This window comes from Pristis pectinata, chromosome 3 (assembly GCF_009764475.1).
Source record: "Pristis pectinata isolate sPriPec2 chromosome 3, sPriPec2.1.pri, whole genome shotgun sequence".
Taxonomy (NCBI): domain Eukaryota; kingdom Metazoa; phylum Chordata; class Chondrichthyes; order Rhinopristiformes; family Pristidae; genus Pristis; species Pristis pectinata.
In genome coordinates this window covers 79,812,162-79,833,458 of record NC_067407.1, presented here as the reverse complement: position 1 = coordinate 79,833,458, position 21,297 = coordinate 79,812,162, and the positions used below count along the sequence as shown (strand labels likewise).

At 43.0% G+C, this 21,297-nt stretch overlaps 1 protein-coding gene across 2 annotated transcripts in view; it reads right to left on the bottom strand.

The window, feature by feature from the left end:
• Positions 1 to 1,628: 1,628 nt before the first annotated feature.
• Positions 1,629 to 21,297, bottom strand: part of mthfd1l (methylenetetrahydrofolate dehydrogenase (NADP+ dependent) 1 like) — a 151,919-nt gene continuing 132,250 nt past the window's right edge. For both annotated transcript variants that reach the window (XM_052011374.1, XM_052011375.1), the window contains 2 exons: positions 7,768 to 7,880; positions 1,629 to 2,974 (listed from right to left, as the gene is read on the bottom strand). In XM_052011374.1, coding sequence (XP_051867334.1) covers positions 7,791 to 7,880 — 90 coding nt within the window. In that variant the 3' untranslated portion in view covers positions 1,629 to 2,974; positions 7,768 to 7,790. The remainder of the gene's footprint in view (positions 2,975 to 7,767; positions 7,881 to 21,297) is intronic.

Here is a 21,297-nt window from a genome sequence, read left to right as displayed (position 1 = left end):
CTTTGAATATCTATTGACCCCAATATCTAAACTATCCTTTGAAGTAATCGATTAACAGGCCAATCCACAGCAACCCCTCCAGACCCTCTGAAAGTGGAATTAACCCACGTCCAACATGTGGACAACCTGCGAATACAACAGCGTGATACATGTGAAAACTGGTCAGGAGCAACCACTGGTTTAAGTTTCAGTGCCTCTTGGTTTTGTTCAGAGATCTTGGGGCTGTTGAATGAAGAGCAAAGGGAGGCTTAACACAAGGACCAAGGTGATTGAAGAAATAAATTAAACAACTCCACGGCTGAACGTGTGCAGCTTCAACAACACTCAAGAAGCTCGACACCATACAGGACATAGCAAGCACTTGGTAGGCACCCCATCCACAACCACTCACTCCACCACTGATGCTCAGTAGCAGCAGCTTAAACAATCTACAGGATGCACTACAGCAACTCACCAAAACTCATTAGACAGCACTTTCTAAACCCATGACCTCTACCAGCCAGAAGGACAAGGGCAGCAAAAACATGTGAACACCACCACCCGGAAGTTGCCCTCCAAACCACACATCATCCTAACTTGGAAAAAATGTCGACGTCGCTGTGTCAAAATTCTGGAGCTCCCTCACTAACACATCTCAAGGACAGCAGTGATTCAGAAAGGGAGCTCACTTCCACTTTCTCAAGGGCAACTAGGAGTGAGCAATTAAACGCGGGCTCAGCCTGCGAAGCCCACATCCCTTAAATAAAAAAAGATTCTAAATGTCTGTACAAAACAAACACACAGATTCATTGGCAAATAAATATCACTAAGTTGAAAAATGAGGTGGTGCATTTTGTAGAAGGAATATGGGAGCAATACAGGACTTGGAAATGAAATGTCAGATGGGATAAGGGAGCTTAGGGATTTAGGCTACACATTCACAAATGATTAAAGTAGTATAAGTTAATAGGGACTTTAAAAAGCAGCAATGCACTGGGATTCACTTACCGAGAAATAATTTGCGTTGAGTTTGTACCAAGCCTATAGTGCAGACTCTTGGTCTCCATGTTGGGGTGGGGTGGGGGGCCTGGAGACTGAACAAGATACATTACGAAGGCTACTTATGATGAGAAAAAACAAAACAATGACAGAGCTCCCGTCCTTACTGTGCTTCTTACAGTAAAACTCCGATAATCCAGCATAATTGGGACTTGTGGTGCCGGAATAGTGGATTTTCCAGACTATTGGATCTTATCCCTATTCTTACCCCAACACATTTTTTAATTCGCCTTTAAATGTAAAGGGAACGTGACAACCAGGACCCTGGCGAGCTACATACCAAATCATCGGGATTTTCAAATGGTTGCACAGCAAATTATTGGAGTTATACTTTCCAATTAAGCGCAATTTATAATTTTGTTAAAAACAAACTCTGGATGCTGGAAATCTTTGATATGTATGAAAAAAATGCTGGAAACACTAACGAGGTTGAAAGAAGTCAACGAAAGGTCTGCAATCTGAAAGATTAACTCTGTTTCTTTTGACAGAGGCTGCTTGACCTGCTGTGTGTTTCTGTTTTATTTCAAATTTTCTAAACTTATAGCCAGATTCTCTCTCACACACATACATATGGAGTCATGTAGAAATAATAGTTGCATCACTTTTATTGTTAGTGCATACAGTGAAAAGTAAATCATCAGAAAAAAAATACACGTTATAGTGTATTTAGACAATTAGAAGATGGCCAGAGAACAATAAAGTGTAAAAATTTGCAATGTAAACACTAGGTTCAAGTTAACCATACCAATGACAACCCTCCAAAAACATCGTAACCTCAAGCTGAAAGAGGCACTTAAATTTACCAGAGAATTTATGAACACCCTCTCCAGGCTTGCAGTCAGCCCGCCTACCTACTCCCCCCCAATCACCTTCAATAGACTGCAGTGTGAGATGGCTCTGGGTGCTGGATGTGACAGGGAGAACACTGGGTGCTGAGACTGTTGGCTTAGTAGCCAACGCTTTCCATCCTTTCAGGAGTCAAGGGTGTGTGAAGGCAGATTCTTGGTCATGTATGTAACATATTTTTCAGTGAGGGAGCCACTCATGGAGGTGTGAAAGCTGCTTTCATCCCTTGAGAAGGCAGTTGTGGAAGGATTAAAAGCATACACACAAGACCCTTGCATGTTTTGCTTAAGGGAGAGGCATCAGATATGGTAAAACAACTGTTAACTTTAAGTATTTGTTTATTAAAAACCTGCAATAAATACCAGAGCTCGAAATAATTTTTTAAATAAATGAATGCAAGGGATTATTATCAGTAGTTTCAGGATGCACAAATGATAAAGTCAACAAAATTCCTCAAAATCAATTTCAGGCTTGTAACAGGAATCCAATTTGGTATTGTACATGGCAAGGAGACACAAGAAACCATCTGGCATTTCAAGTTACAGCAAGGAATAAATTAGTGGTTTCAAAGAACCCCAAAATGCTCAGGATTGATTACATTCTAGGCCCACCTGGGTCCAGAGGGTGCAAACCATTAGCCTGTTTCTACCAAAGTATTGCATTCCTAAAGATGAAAGAAAAAGTCAGTGCCAAATTTGGATTCAATGGCCTTTTGCCTCATGAACAACTGTGTAATCTTACTTTGTGCGCTTCAAAACAAAGTGGTACCTGTGTGGGTACGTTTGGGACACTGGGCAGTGAACCCACGTCAGTTCCACAGAATACCGGAAGATGCTACACTTACAACGCATTTAAAATAAGTCACTTAGCATCACCATAGCTAACCACACATAATCAAAGTTATTAAATATATATCAGAAACTGGATAAAGTTCAACAGTGCAGATCGTTAACACCTCAAAGTTAGGGCTTAATCTATTACAAAACACAAACTCGATCAAGGTCTTGGGGATCTTCTCATAACTTCATTAAAAGGCAGATGGGGCTGGTGTTTGTTCATCAGGAAGGAGGACAGGATATTTCCAAGTACTCTGGAATGCACACATAAAATCAAATTATTAGATGCAATTTCATGGGCTATTTTTACAACATGCTGCACGATACACAAGACGTTCCTGCAAGCTCTGGGCTGATTCCCAATGACATGAAGCGGCTGTTACAGGCTTAGAACCCTTACTGAGAGACTTGGCTGAATGCAATTGATTGGGTGCAGGAGGCAAGAGAAAGAAACAAGATCTGATATTGACCCCGATTTATACGTACCACTGTTTTCAGAGTAAACCGTACCAAGGTACTCTATAAATGAGTTGTGACACAATTGGCAATAAGCCACAAAATGTTATGAGGACAGATGACCAAAGGCTGCATCATAAGAGGAGGAAAAATGGGAAGAGAGATTGCATTTCTGAGCTTAGAGCTGAGGCAGCTGAATGCCCATCCACCAATGCTGTCCTTGGACCACGTGACCTATACCACACCAATGAAGTGGCCATTCTCTTCTGAAACACCATCAAACAAGCACTGACCCTACCTGCAAGGTGTTTAACAAAGAGTAACGTTAACTGTGCTAGTGGTGCCCAAATCCCGAGAGCGAAAGGAAAACACTTCAGACTGAAGTATCTCCTACGATACCCAGACCATCGTGGAAGGCGCTGTTTCGAACACACTTCCTGCGGGTATGTGTTATTCTGCACCCTCCGTGTAAATATCAGTCCCATACTCTGAGTTTGCAGAAGTTTGACAAATTAAAGTTGACATTCCCTTCACTTCAACCATGCAGGATATGTGGAGGCAGAAACAGTAACAACATTTAAGAGGCTTCTTCACAGGTATTTGAATGAGCAGGGCCTAGAAGGATCCAGAGTCATAGAGTTAATATAGCATGGAAACAAGCCCTTTGGCCCAACTTGTCCATGCCAACCAAGGTGCCCATCTAAGCTAGTCCCATTTGCCCACTCATGGCCCATATCCCTCTAACCCTTTCCTATGTACTTTTCCAAATGTCTTTTAACTGCTGTTATTGTACCTTGCTACTACAGTAGGGATATGGGCCAGCACTGCAGTCTTTGACTGGGGCTTGACTCCACATCTTCCTGACTGCGGGGCTAGCTTGCTGCTAACCAAGCTGTGGCTAGAACAAAAACACGTCAGACAGGAACTGATTTTGACAATGTAATTCTATTCTGTTCCTCCTGTTTCCGTTTTAGGAGAAAGTGCATTCAGAGCTTATTAAATTTTTACAGGATTAATATAGCTGGAGGAACAGCATCTTCAATGTACTCAAAGTCCCAAAGCACAGAAGTAACTGAGCATGTCTGCCATTGTTAAGTAGAAAAGACAGTAGCCAATTTGTGCACCTCAAGAGTTGGGTCATCAGACACTCCACTGGGTGTTGGTTAAGGGAGAAATATTGCTCGGACCACTGAGGGGAAGTCCTGTTCTTCAAATAAATGTTTAATCTGGATGATGATACCACCCATGGAGCCACATGGTCTCTCACTCTGTTTCCTTGTTACATGCCATTGTCTCATTTTGTCTACTTTCATTCCCCTCCTAACCCTCCCCCCCACACCACCCACCACCGAACCAGACTGGCTGCAACTGAATACACGAGAGACTGCAGATCCTGGAATCTGGACCAACACGAAGTGCTGAACTCAGCAGGTCAGGCAGCATCTGTGGAGGAAAATGGACAGAGAACTTTTCAGGTTGAGATCTTTCAGTCCAGATGAAGGGTCTTGACCCAAACCATCAACTGCCCATTTCCCTCCATGGATGCTGCCTGTCTGCCAAGTTGCTCCAGCGCTTTGTCTGTGACTGCAATTGAATGCTGGCCTGGATTGCACACACAAATCTCTGAAGCGAGGCTTGAACTTGCAGCTTTGGCTCAGATGCTTGGATGCCACCACTGAGCAGAGACCCTTGCACTCAATTAAAACCACCGTCACCTGACCAGGATTGCTCCTTACTTGAATCTGACTGTGTAGCCAGCGATCTGCAGGATCAAATACGAGCTTTCAAACATTATTTCCCTTTTAATTAGTGTACATTTCCATCAGAACTATCGACAGAAGAAAACACGGCCCATTTTGACTGCCCTTGCAAGGTTGAAATATTCATGAAAGCATGTAATTACATTTTCTCCAGCTACAATTCTATAAAATTTAATAAGCTCCAAGTTCTCTTTGTCTCTCAAAACTGAAACAGGAAAAACAGGATAGAATTATATTGTCTAAATCAGTTCCTGACCGACTTCTTTTTGCATTAGCAACAAGCAAGCTCACCCCCGAGTGAGAAAGATATGGAATCAAGCCCTCGTAGAAGTCAGAGGCATACAGTGCAGAAAAGGCCGTTCGGCCCAATTGGTCCATGCTAACCAAGACACCCATCTAAGCTAGTCCCACTTACCAGCGTTTAGCACTTCCTCTAAACCTTTCCTATCCATGTACTTGTGCAAGTGTCTTTTAAATGTTTTAATGTACCAACCTCAACCACTTCCTCTGGCAGCTCATTCTACATACTGACCACCCTCTGGGTGAAATAGTTGCCCCTCAGGTTCCTATTAAATCTCTCCCCTTAAACCTATGCCCTCTTGTTCTTGATTCCTCAACCCTGGGAAATAGACGGTGTGCATTCACCCTATCTATGCCCCTCATGATTTTATACAGGATCACCCCTCATTCTCCTAGGCTCCAATGAATAAAGTCCTAGCCTGGTCAACCTCTCTCTATAACTCAGGCCCTTTGGACCTGGCAACATTCTTGTAAATCTTTTCTGCCCTTATTGCAAGTCTGCAATGATGGTTCATATTCCGACTGCAGTAGTGAAGGAGGGCTGCACTGTTGGAGGTGCTGTGTTAATCCAAGGAGCCAATATGCATTCATTGGTGGACATTAGAGATTCCACAGTAGGATTTCCACAAAGGCGCAGGTCAATGTTTCCTGGTGCTCTGGTCATAACTACTGCTTCAGCCAACATTACTAAAACAGATCATCAGGACATCCTCTCTGCTACTTTTGGGAGCTTGCTATGTACAAACTGGCTACCACATACCAAATATAACAGTAGAGATATAAGTGCAAAAGCATTTATTGGTTGTATCCACAGGTCATCCTAAGCTTGTTAAAGGCACGACAGAAATGCAAATCCTTTTCATTTTTGGAATATCAGTACAGAAGGCATCAGAGACACTAAAGAAAGCTCTGTTCTGTCACAGGGAACCTAATGGATGAGCCTGCCTCACTTGGTCACCTCCGAACCAAGGGAACCGGAGTAGAAGCAAGTCATCCTTGACTCTGAGGGGCTGCCAAAGATGATGTCATATTAAATCCTTGCTGTCCCTACCTAGATGCTGGCGATGTGCCATATTTTTTTTAATCACCTCAGCTGTGCTGAATGAGCAATAACTTGAAAGGCAAGTGTTCTGGAAATCATGTTAACTTATTCTTAAACCACAATACCTTCCATGTACATGTGTTTCTTTGCACAGGAAGGAATCGGATTGTATATATAAAACAGGGACCAGAGTCATAAAAGGACAGAGCATTTTTATTTATATTATGTGTGTTCCTGGCACAGGTGGGACAATCTCATTTTCCCACATGGAAATTTCTGTCCTGCACTTGCAAGTGATTGAACAATTAATATTTTCAATGTAAATCAAAAATGCACCAATCAATAATGGGGATAGAGCTAACTGACAGCAGTGGAAATATCTGCAACAAAATAGAGTTTAAAATCACCATCACCCAAGGTAAAATTGGAGATGAGCATGCGTAAGTGTTTCACCCAACATCCCAGACTTCAACCTTCCTAACGATGCTGCCAATTAGTATTTGATTAAGGACAGTATTGTGCAGCAGACCTGCATCCATTAGGAACTGAGATTTTAAGTGATTACCAGCTGACAGAAGCAATCTCTGGAAGAAATTCATTCAAGTAATAGATGATGGAAATCCAGAACTCAAAAGATGACGTGACAGGAGTTTTCACTCCAGGAACAGGAGGAGGCCATTCAAAGCTCGTCTGTACTAGACTGCACATCCCCTTATCTAACTGAATTCTGCCCATTTGGGTCTTGAAAGCCCCAGTGGAGCCTCTTCCCGCACCCCCGTCCACAGAGGAGTCTGGAATGTTTCCCTTCATTTCCCCCCACATTCTTTTATTTTGTTGAAAAGCTGAGATAAATCACACTCATATTTCTGACCTCAAGTGAAGACAAAAAAAAACAACAGAAGATGCTGGAGATACTCAGGAGCATCTGTTGAATGAGAAACCAAGGCAATCATTCAGGTCAATCACCCTTCACCTGAAACTTGAGAAAACAAGTGTGTTTGAGTTGCAGAGGGAGAAGAGGAAACATTTGTGATAGGGTCGAGACTGAAGTTGTCAGGTGATAGAACTGTTGTGATAGGCAAGGGCAGTGAAGAGACAAACAAAAACATGCTGGAACAGTGAGATGCAGAACACAGCAGCTGCCGGGAATCCGAAACAAAAGGGAACGCTGGAAATGCTTAGAACAGGGAGCATCAGTGGAGTGTACAAGCTGAGTTAATGTTACAGTGGATGTCTTTACATTAGAACACATCAGTTCTGGCACAAAAGGAAAGGCTGGTTATCTGAAATTGTTGAATTCACTACTGAATCCCAGTAAGTCCAGCATTTTATATTTTAATTTCAGACTTCCAGCAACTGCAGTTTGACTTTCAAGGGAAGGCATGCCCAAGTTGCTCAGTTTGTTAAAGATACTTAGTACAAGTATTCTTGATGTGGAAGAAAATATCTGTTGCACTAACTGGTGGAGAGTAAATCAGAACACTAGTACCTGAACTCGGAGAGCTGTTGCCTTCAGAACAATCCCTGCACCTGCTCAGTATCCGGATCGAGGTCGATGTCATAGAAACAAGGGCGCGTGGGTAGTCCTGGCATAGTGCTCATCTGCAAGGAGCCAAAGAGAACAATTCAGGAAATGCAAAATTCACAGCGGAGGCTCGTTATGCCATCAAGGGCTTGTACCTGTTCAAACTGCATCAGGATTTGACCCTGGTGTGAAGACCTGCTCAATGGTGTTCAGTGCATGGAGATAATCACTATGTGGTCGGGAAATGGGCAGCAATGTGTTATTCTACCAGAAGTTCCCCTGAAGCAACTTCAGCAAAACTCCCAGAGAAACAAAGTAAACAATTTGCCAGTGCATCCTGAAAACTAATGGTAAGAGATCAGTGAATTTTTAACCTAATGCTTCTCAAAAAGCATCCCACCATCTTACACTGGCCACCAACAGCACCTGGCCAGACCCACGCTCCTGCGCAGTGACCTGTGGCCTTCAGAAACACACAATCCTTTGCCCTTAGCACTAATAGGTGAACACCCCATCTTTAGATTCAATTCCATTGAAGTAGTACTCCTGGAACACCTTACGGCTCTCACTGAAATAACATCCTTAAATCTCAGGGTTCAGCAGACTTCTAAAGGTTGCTAGGCAGCGTGTCACATTCAATCACATCAGGCCTGCCCTGCACTTCGGCTTGAATATCCACTCTGTTTCTTATCTGCTGATACTTTTATCCAACAAGAGATCTATCAACCATCTTCTAAGTTTTCAATTAACTTCTGGCATTCATAAACCTTTGGGAAGAATTCCAGATTTCCACTATCCTTTGTGTGAGGAGTTTCATAACAGTGCCTGTCTAGCCCCAAGTATAAACAGAAATGTTGGAAATACCCAGTGTGTGTAGGGCGAACAGGAGTTAACATTTTGGTCAATGATGAGGGCAGTTTAATTTCAGAGGAATGCTCCTTGCTCTGCAGTCATCCACTGATGAATGATCAAAAGTAAGCGAGGACAGGGTAGTGGATGGTAGTGGGATTATTTAAGAGGTGGTGAAGACAGGGCAATTTGACAAACTGGATCTGAAATTGACTTGGTAATAGACACAGGGTGACAGTCAAGGTTTGTTATTGCGATTAGATGTCTGTGACCAGCGATATTACAGAGAGATCCTCGCTGAGACTCCGAGTATTTGTTATATATGTTGACAATCTGGATGCGAATATAGGAGATATGATTAGCAAGTCTGCAGATGACATGGAAGATCGCTGTTGTTGATAGCGAGGAGGTAGTTCTGGGTTACAAAATAATATTGATGAATTACTAAGATAGAGCAACCGCAGATGGAACTTAATCTTCACAAATGGTGATGCATTATGGAAGGCTTAATCAGGCTAGGATGGTAGGTATGAATGGTAGGACTTTAGAAAATACTAAATAACAGAGGGACCTTGGTGTGCCCAAGGATCTTTGAAGACAGTAACACAGGGTAGTCAGAAAAAAACAAATGTGATATTTGCCTTCATTAGCCAGGGAATAAAATTCAAGGTCAGGAGGTCGTGGTAATGCATGCAGTTCTGGTCACCATACTATATGAAAGACGTGAATACACTCGCAGAGGAGATTCACCAGGATGTTGCCTGGGATGGAGAGCTTCAGCTATGGGGAGAAACTTGATCGGCTGGGTTTGTTTTCCTTGGAATAAAGGCAACTCGGGGCAACCCGAGTAAGGCAGTCAAATTATGAAGGGCACAGGTAGAATAGATGAGTCCACAACTGCAGAGAGTTGTGGACACAGCTCAGCACATCACAGAAACCAGCCTCCCCTCCATGGACTCTACAATTCTCACTGTCTCGGTAAATTTTTAAAAATTTTATTTACAGTGTGGTAACAGGCCCTTCTGGCCCAATGAGTCCGCGCCGCCCATTTTAAACCCAAATTGACCTACCTGTACGTCTTTTAGAATGTGGGAGGAAACCGGAGCACCCGGAGGAAACCCACGCAGACACGGGAGAACGTACAAACTCCTTACAGACAGCGACGGGAATTGAACCCCGATCGCTGGCGCTGTAATAGCATTGCGCTAACCGCTATGCTACCGTGCCGCAGTGGCCAACATAATCAAAGACCCCCTTAGCAGAAGTGTCTATAACTAGAGGGGACAGGCTTTGGCTAAGAGATTTAGGAGGGAACTCGAGAAGGAATCTTTTCACTTAGAAGGTGGTTGAAATATGAAACACACTGTCTCAGGCAGTGGTGGAGGCAGGCATCCTCACAACATTTAAGTACTTAGATGAGTTCTTGAAATACCAAGGCATAGAAGGCTACAGGACAAGTGCTGGGAAATAGGATTAGTACATATTGGTACTTAAATGCTGTCATAGACAGGATGGGCCGAAAGGCCATTTTCCATGCTGTGTGACTCCAGAGTATCAGCCTGGAATTTTGTACTCAAGTTTTTGCAGTGGGTATTGAACCTACAACCCTCTGACTCAGAGGTACACTGAAGAATGCTGAACAGGGTATTGACTGTGCACAATGAGATATCAGATGGTAGAGATTAAGGAGCAGTGTGTGGTCTAGAGAATGGGGTAAAAGTGAGAAGGAAAGGTGTGGAAGGTGAGAGGCAGAGACAAATGAAATGTTCTGATGTACGTGCTTTAAAAAAAATGCTTTCATCACACTATGTTATTTTTAGCAGCAGGCACAGATCTTTCCTGGATGTTGCATCACCGATAATTCTCTGCTGTGGATTGGCTGGGGGGAGGGAAGCTCATGATAACAGAGGAAGGTGACAATTGGACACAGTGGCTGATGAGAATTAACTTTCTTGATGCTCGGTGCAAGGATAAAATTACTTAAAAATCCACACCTGTTGCCCACATTACTATGAAAAATAATGGCTGAGATAGCCCTAAGGGGATGTCTGAGCACTTATGATCAACTGACGAGGCAAAGTAATCACAAAAAGCTTTTGCAAAACAATATACATTTCTGAAGTCGAGGTGAATGACATGCTGTATGTATACTGGTGAATACAAACTACCAGCACTATCCAGAACCAGGAGAATGAACTTGGGGGTGGGGGTGTAGATCTTTTGTCCAAGAGTCACTGGCTTCCTACCCCTAGGCAGTGCTGTCTGTTCCAGCAAGTTCCCAGTGCAGCCTGGGGAGCCTGGCTCCCAGCACTCCAGTGCACGTGGGGGCTGTCCCAATGCAGGCAGGCTAACTGCACTCACAACGGCTACAACAGCCGGTGAGGCCCTGCCCTCTCGGCCTTTGTACTGTCAGAACCAAATGAGTGTATTTCTGAATGACTGAATGTCTGAACTTCCAATATTAACAAGCATTCAGCAACACAGGGCATGAAAGTTTACAAAACTAGTTACAGCATTTAAAACCAAAAAGCAGATTCACATACAAAATCAATTTAAATATTAAATAAGTACAGGCAGTAAGGGTTCCGTTCCCAAGAATTGCTGATAAGCTGTTTCCTCCCTAAATCAGAAAGGTCCTTTATCCACAGTAATCCATTTTGTTTTGCTCTGCATACACTTGATATAATTACTTCATTGAATATTCACCTGAACACTACCCATGATTAAACTAATGGAACTACTGTATCCAGTCATTAATGAATACCACAAAACATTATCACCATCTCGAAAGATGCTTTAAAATGTATGGGAGATTGTACTTAGTCAGATTTCCCTAAATCAGGTCATCCATAACCCAGGCAGCCCCTGATTTATCCTTTGATATTTCCCACTTATTTGAACAGGGGCACTGTGTTAATGTCAGCCCTGGCCCACAGCAGTTGGAGTCAGCAGGCTTCAGAACCTGAAGGCACTGCCCTAGTGAATTTTACATGGAAGGTCCCATAAACAAATAGGAGTTGATGCTTGGTACGGCAACTGGTCTGCCCAGGACTGCAAGAAACTGCAGAGAGTTGTGCTGGGCTGTGTCCACATCATGGAAACCAGCCTCCCCTCCATGGACTCTTGTCTTTACCTCTCGCTGCCTTGGTAAAGCAGCCAGCATAATCAAAAACCCCACCCACCTGGGTCATTCTCTCTTCTCCCCTCTCCCATCAGGCAGAAGGTACAGGAGCCTGAGGGCACATACCACCAGGCTCAAGGACAGCTTCTTTCCCACTGTGATAAGACTACTATACGATGAGATGGACTCTTGACCTCACAATCTACCTCATTCTGGCCTTGCACCTTATTGTCCACCTGCACTGCACTTTCTCTGTAACTATAACACTTTATTCTGCATTCTGTTATTGTTTTTACCCTGTACTACCTCAATGCACTGTGTAATGAATTGACCTGTACGATTGGTATGCAAGACAAGTTCTTCACTGTGCCTCAGTACAAGTGACAATAATAAACCAATACCAATGTACTGAGTTATAACGCTGCTGTTGAAATAATGGAATCTTTCACCTCACCTGAAGAGCAAGATCAGTCAAAGACCGGCATGTATTGACAAGGCAGAACTCCTGTACTGCTACACTGGAGTTTCAACCCTACCATGCGCTTGTCTGGCTGGGACAAAACTTGAACCTACTGCTCTGGTTGAAAGATGAGAGTCTGACTGCTAGGCCAGGAATGGCACCTGACAATGTAGTGTTAAACCATTGGACACGAGTTAAAAGGTTAACTTGAAGAACTAGAGACTGCCCAACAACATGAGAGGCAAACACTAGGGAATCTAGGAGAAAAACACTAGGGGATCTAGGAGAACCAGAGATCAAATCCTAACTGTTTGAAAGCCCAAATTTAAATTTTAAAAAAATCTGGGATAAGTGACAGCAGATACAAAGCCATCAGATTGTCATAAATAGCCAATTGGTTTACAAATGCCCTTTGGGGAGGAGAAACTTAGCAAGTCTGGTGCTAAACCTATAGGTGACTCTTAACTGCTGAACAAGCCCTTGGTCCCTTCTTGGCAACAAAGGATGGGTCACGCCGCCAACAACAACAATGCATAACAGTGCAACTAATGTAGTCGAGGAGTCCAACCAATCTTGAAATCCAGTTATAGAATACAAAATGCCTTAGTGATTGATAGCTTGTATAAATGATACACTGGAGCTTGTCAAAGCTGTGCTGCCCCATAGCCAGGTTGTGCAACTTCTGAATTGGGTTAAATAGCTGCACTTGGATTATTTGAGTTGAGAGATTTTATTAATACATTCCAAGTTCCAAGGCAAGGATTGAACCTGGATCTCTGGCACTGCAAGGCAGCAGCTCCATTAGCTGCACCATTCTGGCACCCTAAATGGTTTCAATCAATCATTGATCAACCATTTAACGGCTTCCTCTGTTTAATTTTTAATGCTTTTTGTTCAGTTCCCCAAAATACAATGCGAGAGAACTCATCAGCTAATTTGGAGGATTATTATCAAGTGATTTTTATAATCTTCAAACACAACTTTCATCTGAGCAAAACTGCAACAAGCTAAATGGAACATTGGCCTCTGGCTGAAAGGGTCTGAAACAAAGGGGAGGAAGTAATGATCCTCGTTGGTCAGACCACAGATGGAGTGCGGTGTTAAGTTCTTGTCACCGCACCCAAGGAAGGAAGTTCTGGGCTTGGATGGGGTGCAGCCCATGGAGGATAATCAGGCTTTGAAGAGTCATATTGAGTAGTATGTCAGGAAATCCAAACTGATGGTATGTGGAGGAGAATTACATTCATAATTTGTAATGGAAAAATTTTAAATGGGTTAAGTTTTAAGACAGGATTTAAAAAAAATATTCTAGAATGCAACAGCTTTATAAAGATATAAGCCTTTGATAGGGCTGCCCAAGTCAGCGTGTCTTTTCGTTATTATCAAACTTCCTCCTCCTTCTGTGAAATCTTGGTCACATGTAATGGCATTTTTATACTCGAGACTCATTGGATGCACAAGACTTCATCACAGAGAATCCTCCCAGAGTGTTCCTCAAATGCCTGCAGGGAATATTGCCGGAGGTTGGGTTGTCAGTTGCAGACGTAACTGCCTTGTGACTGGTGGGAAAACGTGCCTCAGCATGCATCGCCTGCACCCCCACCCAAGAGTTTTGGATTGGGGCCTCAGCTTTTCAGTACATTGATGAACAACCAATACCTATTGCTTGCTGGCAATACCCATTTCTGTACTAGCGTTCCTGAGTCATACAGCACAAAAAACAGACCTTTCAGCCCACTATCAAGCACAATGATTGACTATACACCAACCCTAAACGAATCCTATTTCATTCTCCCAACATTCCCTTCAACATTCCCTCACCCTCCAGATTCTACCACTCACCTGCACACTAGGGGCAATCTACAGTGACCAATTAACCTACCAACCCACACGTCTTTGGGACGTGGGAGGAAGATGGGGCACCTGGACGAAACTGACATGGTCACGGGGAGAACGTGCAAACTCCACGCAGACAGTGTCCCAGGTTGCTGGAGAAGCGAGGCAGCAGCTCAACGAGCTGTGCCACTGTGCCTCCACAACACATCAGAACACAGAGGGTTAAATCATCCACAGTGGTCCAGTAACTCACTCAAATTCTTACATTTAAAAATAAAGCAACCAACAAAAAACTTATGTATTTTGACATCCGTGGTCTTTGTGCACACATTCATGTAGTAAAACAGGCCTCAAGTCTATTCAGAGAGTCGCAACTTCTGAAAAGCTGTTTTGTTTCAGTACTCCTGCACAGTATTAGATAATATCGCAGAAAAACAAGTCAGGATTCTGAAGCTTTGAGGGGGGAAACATGCTTTCCATCCCATTTGTTATAAAATTAGAAAGCATTAAAATTAGACCGAGTTACAAAAGGAAAAGCCTGATGTTTGATGCTTCTCCCTGATCGCTGGCCTCTTATTTTGATGGTCGGCCAGAAATCTGGAAATTTTACCAACATCCTTGGATGGCCTTTCATTCTTGGGCCCAGAGAAATATCCAGTTTAAAACTGATCTGGAACAGACCGTTCAGCCCCTTCTAATCTGCTGCAACATTCCATTAGGCCAAAGTAGATCTCCCCATCACCCCATGTACTTTTGCTACAAATACATTTATGTCCAACAAAATCAATCAGATTTCACCTTGAAAGGTATAATTGACTGAGCCATTAGGTGTGGAGAACCCAAAATTTCTCCAGTGTGGTGGAGGAACTGCTTCCTGATCTTGCTCCTGAACTGGATTTTGTCCTCCTCAGAACATTTTTCCACCTTCCAAATCCCTTTGAAGATTTTAAAGACATTCAGCAGATTGTCCTGTTGTCTTTGGAACTCAAAAGGAAACAAGCCAGGTTATGCAAGCAGCTTTCAAATTAACCCTCTACCCTCCATTCCAAATCTAAACCTCCTCAGCCTTAAAACAAGCACCGGAAATTGAGAGTTAAAAGACAGCAGGCATGTTCAGGGTACCACTGATGAGTTACCCACCCAAATCATCTTTACACTTGCCATGTGTATAGGCCACCACCTGAAAGCACCAGATTTCTAGAGGAACACCATTCAATAGCAGAGTGGTCATTTTAAACTTGGTTACAGTACAGAGTTCTAGTCTCCATAATATCAAAGGGATGCAGTGGCTCTGACAAAAAGGTGGAAAATAACAAATCAGAAAGACAATACCAGAACCAGGAGGATACAGTATACTTGTCAAAACTCTTCTCCCTGAAAAACCAAAAATAACCTAATAGAAGCTTGTAAAATTATGAAAGAGTTCAACAAGTGGTTAGACATTTGCAATGTAATAATTTTAGTGATAGTTAATAATGGGGAGGTGTGGCCAAAATGGGTTAATGATTTTTTAAAAAATCTTTTAAAACATCTCCAAGTGCTTGTGCCTTTAACCTTGGTGAGCTCACAGCCATTGGAGAAGAACTAGGCACAGTAAATGTAAGCAAGTAACTTGAAATGTGGTAGAAATCTCTTTGTGCAGCAAATGGTTAGTATCTGACGTAGATACACAAGCTTGAGGGATAATGGAGTGGGAGAACATGCAGACAGCATTAACTAAAGGTGGGAGGCAAATCAGTTGAATCAAAATCAAATGACCCCAAACCACTAGACCTGTTCTATAAATTTAGTTCACTTCAGATCGCGATTCCTTTCTTATAGCAATACGATTGCAATTTGGTTTTCAAGAACCAAATTTTGTTGTTTCAGGATTGAGAGAGGCTGCAATAAATTGAAGCGATCAGACCATGTGTGGCAGGGCAGAGGAATGCCCCGAAGAGTTTTATCCACATAGCACACTGGGGCTCAGACAGGCTTGCTGCACCAATACTCCAGCAGCATTTTAAGTGGTTAGATGCAAAAAAAAACTTCACGGTAAATCAGACTTCCAATTAGACTGGTGGCACCCAACTGAGCAATGACTCATGAAATCCAATAAAGCTCAGACAGTTATGAGCCCGCCAGGGAAAAAGGTACAAGGACTATGCAGCTTGGAGAATTTTTACAGGGAAAAAATAAATTAAACTGACATTGGACGCTCCCCCACAGTCCTCTTCTTCCATAATCACATAAGTGATTTCACTGCAGCTTTTGAGTCACTCTTGAGATGCTAGCACTACTGGCAAAGTCAATAATCTCATCCCAAGTACCCCCACCCAGAGGTGGTGCCAATACATCTGCGTGGCTTGCAAGGCCAATCCTCAGAGCAGGAAAGAATCAATCACATTGGCATGGGACTGGAGCCAGGTAGGCTGGATGAGACTGAACATCTTGGGTCATGCAGTTTACCAAAAAAAAACACAACCAAATAATTTAATGATCACTGAGTAGTTAAAAAGAATGGCCCATGATCAACAAGCAAGCTTTCTACTTTTGAACAGGAAACTGACCTAACCTTGAAAAACAAATGTTTTCAAAAAAGTGTATCCATTTCAAAGTATTCATTATCTACAAACTGTTTTGAATATCATTGGCTTTTTCCAGTACAGTTTAATGATTTCAGATTAACAAAATTAACATATAAAACAGCGTAAATGGGATTTTGTTACAATTAAAATGAAAGGCTGAAAAATCAAACCCAGTGTGTTTTGTGTAAAGTACTATAATTATTTCCATGTACTCAGAGAATAATATTGCCACAAGAGGATGGTGCTACCTCCAGACAAGTATCTGAACAGTTTATATCCTGTATTAATTTTGAATAATTCCCAAGGTGGACAGGATGGAAGCAGTAATGCATCTTTCATGAGGTTACTTTCTTTTAAGCACTGCAAGCATGATTTTGGCCAGGAACTTTGCTAGGCAATTCTTAAAATGGTTAGTCCCACTCTCTGACCAGAGGCCTGACTTGTCGTTAATCCCACCCCCAGGATCAGCATGGGACTACTGGGCCACAAAGTGGGGCTGCAGGTAGCGCTGCTGTCTCACAGCTCTACTGACTCATCGATTCTGAGCTCTGGTGCTGTGTGGAGTTTCCATGATGCCCTCCATGACAGGTGGGCATCCACCAGGTGCTCCAGTTTCCTCCCATCTTACAACTGGCTACTGCAGAATACCCCTAGTGTAGTGGCTGGTGGGGGAATCAGAATGGGCATGCAAGAGAGAATGGGTGACAGGGAAAAAAGATAGGGGAATGGGATGGATCTAAGGGCTGGCACAGACTCAATGGGCTGAATGGTCTCCTCCCATCAAAAAATATGGTAAATATCACCAGTATTCCTCTCATCACTTCCAGAACCCTATCCTCATGATGCTGATAGGTCTGTGCTTTTCTAAAAAGTAATTATTCCATAGTTTAATCGAAATTTGTGTGTACAACACACAATTGTACATTAATTGGACTGCTGAAAGGAATTAGAAGATCTGGGGACTGGCATGAGTCAGAGTAATACAAACACGGAAACAGGCCCTTTGGCCTGACTCATCCACATCAACCAAAACACCCATCTAAGCTGGTCCCATTTGCTCACATTTGGACTGTATCCCTCTAAACCTTTCCCATCCCTGTACCTGTCTAAGTGTCTTTTAAATGATGTTATCGTACTTGCCTCTACCACTTCCTCTGGCAGCTCATTCCATATTTGCACCACCCTCTGCGTGAAGATGTTGGCCCTTTTAAATTTTTCCCCTCTCACATTAAACCTATGCCCTCTAATCTTTGATTCCCTCTCCCTGGGGGAAAAAATGGATTTGGGACAGAGGATCAGCCATGATCTCACTGAATGGTGTTGCAGGGTCAAGGGGCTGGCTGGCTTTTACATGCCATTTCATTTTTGTTATTATTCATCTGTGCAGTGTGCAATGTGCTGAGTTATTCCCCCAAGTGCAGTTAGCTTGAGGTAGTAAAGAGTTAACCATGTACACTGGGCTTGGAGTCAGGAGGTCAATCCAGTTGACAGCAACAGGTTCCCTTTCCTAAAAAGGCATCAGGTTGTCTCTACAATTCAGCAGCTTCACAGTTTTTTTTCCCTGCTGCCAGGCACAAAGCAAGGATAAAGCAGGCACCCAGAATTGGGTCACAGATCAGGCATCATCTTATTAAATGGCTGAAGGGCTGAATGAGCTATTCTTGTCCCCAAGTTATCACACGTTCTGGATTCAATTTCACAACTTGCTGCGGTTGGATTGGTTCTCATGAATTCTTGGCTCATGGCTAAGCATCAAAGCATAAAATATATACACAAATGCTTTCCAGTCACACTGCTTACCATTTTTCCAAATATGTTCTGTGCTATGATTACCTGTGTACAAGACCAATCCATAGTTTCAGCAAAGCATCAAGGTCATTCCACTGAGCTATAGGAGGAATGGAGGAACGATGTGCTTCTCTGCATGTGACTGTGATTAGCTATTATGAGCAAATTCAGCTTACTGAAATTCTTTTCCAGTCTGGTCTTGTGAACATGTGACAGAACAAGAGCTGTGCGATGCAAGGCCCTCCAATTAAAGATGCAAACTTGATAATACAGATAACAAACATGGTGTTTTACTAGATGTACACCATCTCCAACCATGTCCAATTATTTTAGGCAGTCAATAGCCAGCATCTTCAGTTCTCACCATAACATGATACCATTCCATTCCCTGGCTGCTGTTGAGAGCAAGCCAGACCACGCTCAAACTTCGGCTTTGTATCCAACCCTTCAGCTGAGCTCCTAATACCACAACTTCTCTATTGCAGCCGCTCCCACCTCTATCGTGGGCATTTTTGTTTGGCTGGCCTCATCATTATTGCTGGACTCATCAATTCCAATGCTGTCTCACCAGCCTCCAAACACGAACCTTCTATTAACAGGAGGTGACCCAAATCCTAACTCAAACTGTCCTGTTCAGCCAATGCCCTCATGCTCCTGATCAAGCAGTTTTGATTTTAAAACTCTCATCTTTACTTTTGGATTCCTCCATGGCCTTGCTTGTGTCCTCATCTGTTACCGTCTCCATCCCCACAGCCCTACAGAAATCCTGTATTCTTCTAGTCTTGGCCTAAAGTGGACACAGATTTCCATCGCTTTATTGTTGGGACTCACACCATCATCTGCACACAACTCCTGGTCTCTACTTTAAGAAGTAGTAATAGATGCTTCTTAAAATCTGCCTCATTGGCTAGATTTACTTCCTATGATCTCAGTGCCGCAAAAGCTGTTTGATAATGTTCCTTGACAAGAGATTCTGCAGACGCTGGAAATCCGGAGCAACACACAAAATGCTGGAGGAACTCAGCAGGTCAGGCAGCATCTATAGATCCTGACCTGCTGAGTTCCTCCAGCTTCTTGTGTGTGTGTTGCTGATAATGTTCCTTGGTATGTTCTAATGGTAAAGGTGCAGGATGCTGTGATTTAAAACTGCATTTTATGCCAATACACATACCCTCACCCATATAAGTACACCACCCATTCCAGGAAGTTCACTCATGGATCCCCACTCATTCCCCTGCCACTCCCACCATCCCTACCTCAACTCAGAGAGCCAAGCTGAGTTCATTGCTAGCATCTGTAACGTGCATTGCACCAGTGCTGCACATTCACTCATTGGATGCACAGTCTGCAAGCTTAAAACTTCCACAAGAAGATATCACAAAGAATAAAAGGGATATTTCAACCTTTCATAGGATACAAATTTAACCTCAATACGTGATTTGTCTGCGAGACAATTTGCATATTTACAGCACCCTTGTATAGATTCATGTCGATATGAAGATTCCGATGCCAAGCTAAGGGGAGGAATAAGGAAGGGAATCCAAATTTAGTTAAAGTGAATAGGTGCAATGCTTGCTAGGGGGAATGTTCCAGAATGTGGGGCCTGGAAGCCACTGGTGGGGCAACATGTAAGTGGATAGGGAATCTGACAGGAAGGATCCATAGGAATGCCAGGACAGCAAGGTTGGAGGAAGAGAAAGGGGCAAGGCCAGAGAAGAATTTGAACACAGGGTGAGAGCTTGAAGTTCGATCCATTGGGGGAACAGAAGGCAATCTAGGTTTGAGAGTTTGGTTGTTGTGGGACTGGGTATGGAACAGATTACACGGAGACCTCAGTGAAAGTCACAATGCAGATTTGACTGAAAAACTCTGCAGAGAAGCTGGGGGGGGGGGGGGGGGGGGGGGGGGGGGTCAAAAAAAGTCAGTTTGACCCAGTGGACATCAAATGATTTGTCAGCGAGCACCAGAGAACTTGGCCAAAATCTTAGGTCTACCCCATGTGGTTCAGGGCTAAATCTTGAGGCACATCAGCATCAGGCCAGTGTGGACAATCACCAAAGAGTCAGGAACCATTACTGGATGGTTGATATCGCAACAACCCATGGCACCCCATCAGTGAGTGAAGGGCGTCTGAATTAACAAGAAAACCCAACACAAAAGCTATGTCTGCCTCATATTATTGCATTTGAGAGGTGGCTGATGAGAAGCAGCCTTCAGTGACTCAGGCTGCACTTAAGGTTCAGAGAAGAGCATTAAGCATTTCAGCTCTTTGCTTGGATGCCTCAGGAGGCAAGCGTTGGAGAAACTGAGTGGCAGAATAATGAAACATGTAATGCAAACCTGAGCATACAGGGAGTCACTCTAATCACGTGCAGATAATGGCACTATTTGATACTACATTCAATGTTACCATTTTAGACTTCATCAATTTAAGAGTATTACTTAAGCCCCATTTGCTTACTTAACTGAAATCTTCGGGTCATTTGATTAGCTTGCATGATCACTGATGAGATTGCTGTGGAAAAGAATATTGTGTGAACTGAGCAAGACATTCCAGCCCAATGAAAATCAGCTGATCAGACTGAAATCTACACCAGCAACTTTCTCCAAAACAATTTTAGGGTTTTTTTTTGGTAAAGTTATTTTGCAAAGCTCATGAGATAAATCTTGCGAGTTCTTGAGGCCACTATACAAGAACCCTCTCTCCAAGAATTTGCAAAATCAGAGTAGGACATGGGATGTTTATATTCTCAGAAAACAGCTGCAACATCATCACCTTACACACTGGATCGAGTCAAACAGTAACGAAAGGTACCATTTCATATGTCAGGTTTGAGCGAACACCCAGGAGTTGTTATCTGTTTAATCATTCC